The sequence below is a fragment of the Microtus oregoni genome, unplaced genomic scaffold (assembly GCF_018167655.1).
Source record: "Microtus oregoni isolate MIOR12 unplaced genomic scaffold, Mior012 000015F_ref0000493, whole genome shotgun sequence".
In the NCBI taxonomy this organism is placed as follows: Eukaryota; Metazoa; Chordata; class Mammalia; order Rodentia; family Cricetidae; genus Microtus; species Microtus oregoni.
The window spans coordinates 16,493,041-16,500,718 of NW_024543074.1; the positions used below are offsets into that span (position 1 = coordinate 16,493,041).

Genomic DNA, 7,678 nt, shown 5'->3' on the forward strand with positions numbered 1-7,678 from the left:
GTGCCCGCTGCCCAGACCCCCGCCCGCCTTGCTCCGCGAGCCGGCCGGCCATTGAGATGCAGCTCACAAGCCTCCCGGGCCCCTACCGTGCGCGTCCCTGCCCGAGGCCCGCTGCAGGCAGCCAGTCAGCGGGCCGCACGATTCGGAACCCGCTTGCGCGCCGGGGCCGGGAAGCCGGGATCCCGTGGGTCCCAGTACTTCCCAGCCTCGCGAGCTGCACGGCGCAACGCGGCCGGGTGCCGGGGACCCAATCTAGTTCATCTCTAGCATCCCTCTAGATCTTCGTGGGCAGACACGCCCCCAGGGTCTCAGGTTGGACCCTGCATTTTAACTCGGAGACCGCAGGAAAGATCCCCTTCTCCAATCTCCCATGGACCGACCTAGGTCCCTTCAGCAGGCTCTCGAGGCAGGCGGGGACGCCGTGCTGGTAGCGCCAGCGGAGAGTCCAGGGGAGCAATAAGATGAGGGTGCTCCTTCCTCCGATTCTCCCTCCGCCCCCTCCAGGGGCGCCCGCCGCATCTTCACCCCGAGTCTGCGCCGCGACACTTACCGTGGGCGAGCAGCGCGAAGAGGCAGAGCAGGGCGGCGCCGTGGCGGCCCGACATTCTTGGGGCCATGGCAGAGGCGGGGGCGGGAGGGGTCCTAGGGGGCAGCAGTCCACGGCGACTTGGTCTCAAGCTAGGATCGGTCGCCTCCCACTCACTGTGGAGCCCAACTGTCTCTGTTGAGGTTTCAAGGGCCAGAGAGCGCAATTTGGGGGCACTCTGAGGGGAGGGGGCGTCCCAGGCACCACTGGCTACACCCTCGGAGCCAGCGGGGGCGCAGCTCCGGGCCGGAGGAGTCTCCACCTCCCAGGGCTGGTGCCCCCTGCAGGATCTGAGAAGCGAGGGGGGAGCCGCACGTGCTGTCCCGGGGTCCTGTGGCCACCCACCTCTCGGAGGTTGTCCAGAGCTGCGTGCCAAAGCCCTTGGCCTCTCCGCGCCTCTCGTATCCGTACTCGCTTCAAGGTGCAGATCCCCAACGCGAGCCCGGATCGCTTTGGTTTCGGTGGTAACCCCACACACACAGCGCGGCTTTCTTCTTCCTCCAAGCGCCCTGCAGCAGCCCGGAAAATCCCAGGTCGGGAGCCAACGAATGATTTCTTTTGCAAAGAAGGAGAAAATCCAGGCAACTTTAATCCAAACGGGGAAGGAAAAGTTTCCTTGCAGGGATGAGACAGGCGACGCAGGTCGCCACCACCCTAGGCGACGCCCAGATGGAATGCCTGAGGTGGGTGACCAGATGTTTGTCCCTTCGCAGTGTTCGGTCTTGGACTCCAGCGTGCTCTCTCCAGTCTGCGCTAGCACAGGCAGACTCGGCGCCTCCTGGCCGGTCTGGGGCTTGATGGCTGGAGCAAGGGTGGAGCTCTAGGCACCCGCTGCCCCATGGAGATGGATGGGGCTTGGAGTAGCGAGGGAGCGGGAAAGCCAGCTAAGGCGCCCCGGCTCGAGCCATTTCTTCCCGGAGCGTTTCCTCCAGTATCCAGCCCGTGAGAGTCGTAGAATGGGAAAGCGGGTAGTCAGCCCACGGCAGCACTGGGCTACCACCCTCTCTCCTCTCGGGTGGGGTGTCGCTGTCTCAGTAGAGGTGCCCTGCCCCGCCAAGCATCGCTCCTCGCCTTCCCTGGGGGAACCTGCACAAACCTTGAACTTTTCCGGGGTTCAGAGTCTCCGACGCCTTGTCCTCCCCATCACCCCCGCCTTTCCCCTAGACACCCGCTTGCCCGTTGCCTTGGTGCGGCAGGGAATAAGCTGTAGCTCTTTCGGAGTCAGTTTGGGTGAGCGGATCGCCGCTCCAGTCCCGGCTGCGGATGGAGAGAAGCGGGAGTGCGGCCAAGGGGCTAAGGCATCCGCACCTGCGCAGCCCCTGGCCGAGGAAGCAGCTGGTGCTTAGGAGGCCCAGCGAAGAGAATGATGCCTGCAGGGGGGCCAGCTCTCCTTGGACGTGGGGGGGGGGGGGGAGAGAAGAATAAGGAGCGGGAGGGGGGCGGGGAAGAGGGGGGAAAGCCACAGTTGCTCGAAGCAGTTGCCTCCGCCTCCACGGCGCTCCTCCGTAAATGATTCCAGAAAGAGAGACACACACACTGATGTTCGCCACCCTCTTCCTCGGTCCGGCATCCAGCGCCCACCCGGACCGTAGCGGGCGGGCGCCCAGCTTGGCGCGCTCGCTCCCTTCTCCCTCCCCCCTCCCAGATTCCCCGTGATCACGTGGCCCCGGAGCGCGCGGCCCACGGCTCGCGCGCCACGGAGACTCCCCCCTCCCCCGGCTCCCCTGTCTGTCCACGTGTCCATTCCGCATTCCCAGCCTGGGGGCGCGCGCGGCTCCTTAATGAGAGTCAGCCCAGGGCTAGCCTCGCCGTTCAGTTCTCTTCGGCTTTACATTTAAATTTTTTTTCCTCAGCGGTTCAGGTTGGTGCTGGGATCCGAGTGGAGCCGGCTGGTTGCTGCGACTGCGGTTCTGAGTAGACGCCACCGCAGACGCCGCCGATGTCCCTTTTCAAAGGATGCCAGCTCCCCGCCGGGTGCCGGAGATGTTTTCAGCGGTTCCACCCGAGGCGCGGGTAGGGGGCAGCCTCCCACAGCCTCTGAGTTCGCGTGGTCTCTGCAGGGCATCCGGTGGGAATCAGCCTTGCTGCCGCGCCCAGCTCCTCTGGTTGGAGCTCCTCGGTCAGGGATGGGCAAGGGGCGCCGCTGGGGGCAGACGAGGGATTTGCCACTGCCTACAGGTTGTTTTGCAAGCCTCAGGAGGGCCTGGGAGGATATGAGAAACTGTCTCTCTGTACTCCACCTAGTCATTGGTTGAAGAGGGAGTGATATGGGGCCGACGTTCGTTCCCACCATCACACCTCGTCCATTAGAACGGAACTCAAATCAGACCCGACAGTCAACCGTCAGACGTGGAAATCAATGGCAGTGATTTGACAGCGTTATTAGATGTCATGAGGGAAAATCCTGAAAGGTTTGATCTTAATCGGCCCTATTCCGGAGGGGCAGACTCCGTCCCATGAGCTGATGGAACTTGTGTGTCACCCTTCTATACCGGATAGAGTATGGGGCTTTGAGGTCAGAACAAAGGTTGGTGGGCGCCCTGTCCACACCTCGTCTGCCCTTCAGCTGTGATGTATCTTGGTCGGTAGAATGCTTGTCTAGCATGGCCAGTAAAAAGCTTGTAATCCTAGCACTGGGCAGGTGGGGTCAGGAGGATCAGGAGTCCAAGGCCAGCCTGTGCTACACAGAGTTCAAGACCAGCCTGAGCTACATGAGATCCCAGCTCAACAAGAAAGGCAGCCTTTGACAAGCCTCAGGCTGTTTCCCTTCTGAGCCGCCTTCGGCAAATCATGATTTTCACGACCCCTCTCTTGCCGTTTCCCGTGAGTTACCTTTTCCTCCAGAAAGGGACACTTTGGGGAAAACGGGCTTGAATGGCTATGGGAACCCCTTCCCTCCTAGCCGCTGATCGTTCCTGCTTGGGTTTCATATTAGAACCTGCCTAGCTCTTCTTACACCTCCCCCATGGCCGGCTGACTGGAACTCAGAGGTCCACTGGGAAGGACTATCAGGCTCATTGGAGGCCCTGGGGACAGACTTTGCTGGGGTAGTCACAGAAGATAATTCTCATTAGGTCCCTAATGCCTGGTGGCAATTAATGTCACCTAAGGACTTAATAACGATCCCAAGGAGAGGCAAGCCAGCAATCAGCTGCATGCCCCCCCCCCCCCGTGTGTGTGTGGTGTGTCGGGGTGAAGAGTACAGATCCACTCCTGAGGTAGGGATGATTCTGTGTAAAGAAGAATACAACCTGGTCCTTCTGTTCTGCCTGCCCTTGCAGTGGGGACCCAGAACTTGGAGATGGCTAGAGGAAAGAGACACACTTTCCCCAAGATTCTGCCCAGCTGTTCTTCTCCACAGCTTCTGTCTCTGACTCAGGAGTCAAAGAGGCTGAGGGCTCACCCTCCTCTCCTGGCTCTAGCTAGAAATAGCGTAGCGTGCTGGGCAGCTTGCTAGTGACATGGGCTTCATGGGTTTCTCTTTACCTCGACTCAATTCCCCCTTCTTCCACCCCAACTTTCACCACAGTGTCATGGGACAAACCATGAGGCAGGGAGGATCAGCTCTTATTCCCATAGACCTTCTGTTCTGAAAGGAAAGGTGGATGCTAAGCTCGTGAGCCAGGCAGTGGGGTTACCTGGCCACGCTTTACTCCTGGAGAAGATGCAGGCTATCTCAGGAAGGCTGAGGGGCCTCACCATCATTTTTGTATTTGTACATGTGCCCTGGAAACCAGAGGTCAATGTGAAGTCTCTTCCTCAGTATCTCTCCATCATCACCGTCATTAGTTTCTCACTAAACATGGAGCTCACTGTTGGGGCTACACTGACTGGCCAGAGAGCACCAAGGGTCTATCTCCCTGTCTCTGCCTCAACATGGGGGTTACTAGACTCGCTTCACTATATCTGACTCCTACACATTTTCTGTTGACTTGAATTCAAGTCCTCATGCTTGGGTTGCAAGTACTTCACTGACAGAGCCAGCTTGTCAGTCCATGGTCCTTTCATCCTTACAGAGTGGAGTTCTTTTCTCCAACCCTATTCTTTTCACACCATCTATTGGGTATGAAGCTGCCTGCCAGGTCCCCAAATGCCACATGTCCCTCTTCTCCACCTCAAGAGTAAGGACTGTTCACTCCATCTGGAAAGTAGACTACCCAGGGAACCCCAGTTCTACTGCTATTTAGGTGTCCCTATCCCAGCTTACCTAGAGAGGGGATAGTACCACCCCTTGTCTTCTGGACTATATAACAAGTGCCCTTGGTCTCACTAAGAAGTCTTGGTCATGGGTTCCCAGTGAGCCACACCACTGGGACCAAGATAGCAGAGGACAGGTGGGGTGGAGGCTGGAGAGAGGACTGGCATGCTTAGGAAGGTCTGGCCCAGGACTGTTTTGTCTCCTTCTTAGTGCCTATCTGGGTGGCGCTTTGGCAATGGCTGGGGCTGTCTCTATTGCCAGCTCCTTTGTGATGCCTAGAACGGATAACAAGAAATAGGGGGAGGGGAGGGAGTGCAGCTCTGCCCCAGCACCCTGTGCACATGCTCATCAAGACCCAATCCAGAGCCAGCATGACTTCTTATCTGCCTGAGGAGCCCCTTTGAGTGTGCCCTATTCCCACTGCTAAGAGGGTACAGGCCAGGGTGGGCATTCCCAAGAGGGTATTCCTGGGACCTCCTGGCGCTCCTCTTCAGATTCCCTAAGTTAGCTCTCCCTCTTGTTCTTGTTGCAAACATCACAGCCTGTTAACTCTGCATTCCATTTCATTGCCTACTTTCATTTCGTGAGTGTATTTGTATGCACGGGTATTGGGTGCACTTGCCCTCGACCGTGCGTCAAGGAAGGAGGGGGGGGCCCTACAGGTTGAGTTTAAGCATCTTCTATAGTGCTTCTGTTTTCTTTTTTTTTTAATTTTTAATTTGGCAAACAGGGTCTCTCGCTGAACCTGGAGATCACTGTTTCCGCTAGATTGGCTGGCCAACGAGCCCTGCGATCCCCTTGTCTCCATCCTGCCCAGCACTGGGGGCTTATAACTACACATCGCCACTCTTAGATTTTTGCATGGGGATCTGAACTCAGGTCCTCACCCTTGTACAGCCAGCACGTTCGCCACTGAGCCATCTCCCCAGGCAGAAACAAATCCTTTTTTATTGAGTGCTGTGTTAGGGATCAGAATGAATAGGCTGAGCTAGATAACACCCAGATGGCAGAAGCTAGAGAGCCTCCAAAAACTCATCAGGGACCCGGTGGCACCGAAAACTAACATCAGGAGTGCCTTTGATGTGCCAGGCACCTTTCTTGGGATTTTGCATGCATTGTGTGGACCCTTGCCACACCCTTGTTCAATAGATACAGTTAATATTGCCTTATCCAATTGAGACTCAGAGAGGGAACGTTTCTTGATTAGGGTCACTCGACTAGAAAGCAGCAGCAACAAATCAAATGTGTGATTCCAGAGACCAGATAGGCAGCTCACCTGACAATTTCACTCCACTGGATTCCATAGACAGTGGGCTACTATCTCTCCTTGGTCATGCTTATGGCCAGGAGGGTTCTAGGTATACACAGAACTTCCAGTCCAGGGAAGCCATTGGGGCAAAAGGAAGCTTGTTCTGGGTGTCTGGGAGCAGGGGACCACTGTTTCTTGTGACTCTGTCTGCAGCAGTTGAGCCTGTCACAGCCCTCCCCACCCCCAGCGCTGACTCACAACTACGCGTTGGATCTTCGTGGAGTCTAGCCATAGCCACACAGGCACAGGGTTATCATCGCCATCACCCAGCCTCTGGCCTGCAGGCACCTCACCTCCGCCTGCCTGATGGGCTCCTGGCTAAGATTCCAGGGTCATTACTAATCTCTGTCCATGAGGATGTCAGCACTGAAGGCCAGAGACCTGCTTCCAGTTCTGTAAGGCAAGGCAACTGCCTCGTCCCCTCCAACTTCTGTAATAAAATGTCACAGGCTGTGTGAGTTAACACATTAACAGGCTGGAAGTCCAATATGAAGGTGTTGGCAGGGTTGAGTCTTTGGAGGGCAGATGGATGTCTTCTGTGTGGTCATATGGCCATTTCTCTGTGCTCAGGAATCCTGGGTTTCTTTTATTTTAATAAGGACACCAGTTTGGATGAGAGTTCCATCCCAAAGGCCTCATTTCAACTTAATCACCTGTTTAGGGACCTTGTCTCCAAATACAGCCTCATTCTGTTACTTAGAGGCAAAACTTCAACATGTCGATTTTTAGAGTTCACAGTTTAGCTCCTAGCAGCATGGTAACTCATGATCCACACTGAGGTGTTTTCCAGAGACAGAGGATTGCTAGGAAAGATGATCCCAGAGAGGAAGCTGTATAGGACACAAGCAAGCAAGAGAAAGCAGAACACTGGGCCCTAGCTTCTGGGCCCCATCACTCATCTGCTGGCCTTTTTAAAGCCCCGAATCCCTCGTGTGCTCTGAGCGTTTTCCCCCAGCTCGGTTCCCTCACTGAGTACCTCAGCTGGTACCCTCACTACCTGATGAACCCCAGCCCCACATCCACCAAGCTCAGTGTCATGTGACCAGCTTAATACTCTAGATCAGAAGCTGCCTTATTTTTTTGTTTTCGTTTTGTTGTCTGGGACAAATGAATGACTTTGTACAAACAAAGCCAGCGCTCTGCCACAGAGCTCAAGCCTCAGCCCTCATTTTTATTTTGAAGGGACAAGAAAACCAAGGTGTACCAAGAGCTAGTGAAGGACCTTAAGTCCCATGGGTATCTGCTTAACCATCAAGGAATCCCTACAAGAGGATGCACCTGGCTCCTGCCCCTCGATGAACCCATTGTGACACACCAGTATCACGGCCTGGCTTGGCCACACAGCAGACTTGGGAGTTCATTTTCTCTTCCCCTAGCATGACTTCCCGTCTCATTGCTCCAGGTGCAGCCTGGGCTCAGTTCGGACCTTGGACTGAAATACCAATAGATCGTTTGCACATGCTCACTCTGGGTGTGTCTTCCTCTGTGAAGTCCTCCCTGTCATTGACCAGGCTCTACCCTATGCCATACATCATCTAAGCCCCCATGCCTCCTGCAGCTGTGTGTCTATGGGGTCACATTGGTC

General features: G+C 56.0%; 1 protein-coding gene across 1 annotated transcript in view; it reads right to left on the minus strand.

The window, feature by feature from the left end:
* Window positions 1-2,189, minus strand: part of Tmem132e (transmembrane protein 132E) — a 53,720-nt gene extending 51,531 nt beyond the window's left edge. Inside the window, exon 1 of the mRNA XM_041665763.1 lies at window positions 551-2,189. Within this exon, the coding sequence (XP_041521697.1) occupies window positions 551-617 (67 nt within the window). The 5' untranslated portion in view covers window positions 618-2,189. The remainder of the gene's footprint in view (window positions 1-550) is intronic.
* Window positions 2,190-7,678: the final 5,489 nt, after the last annotated feature.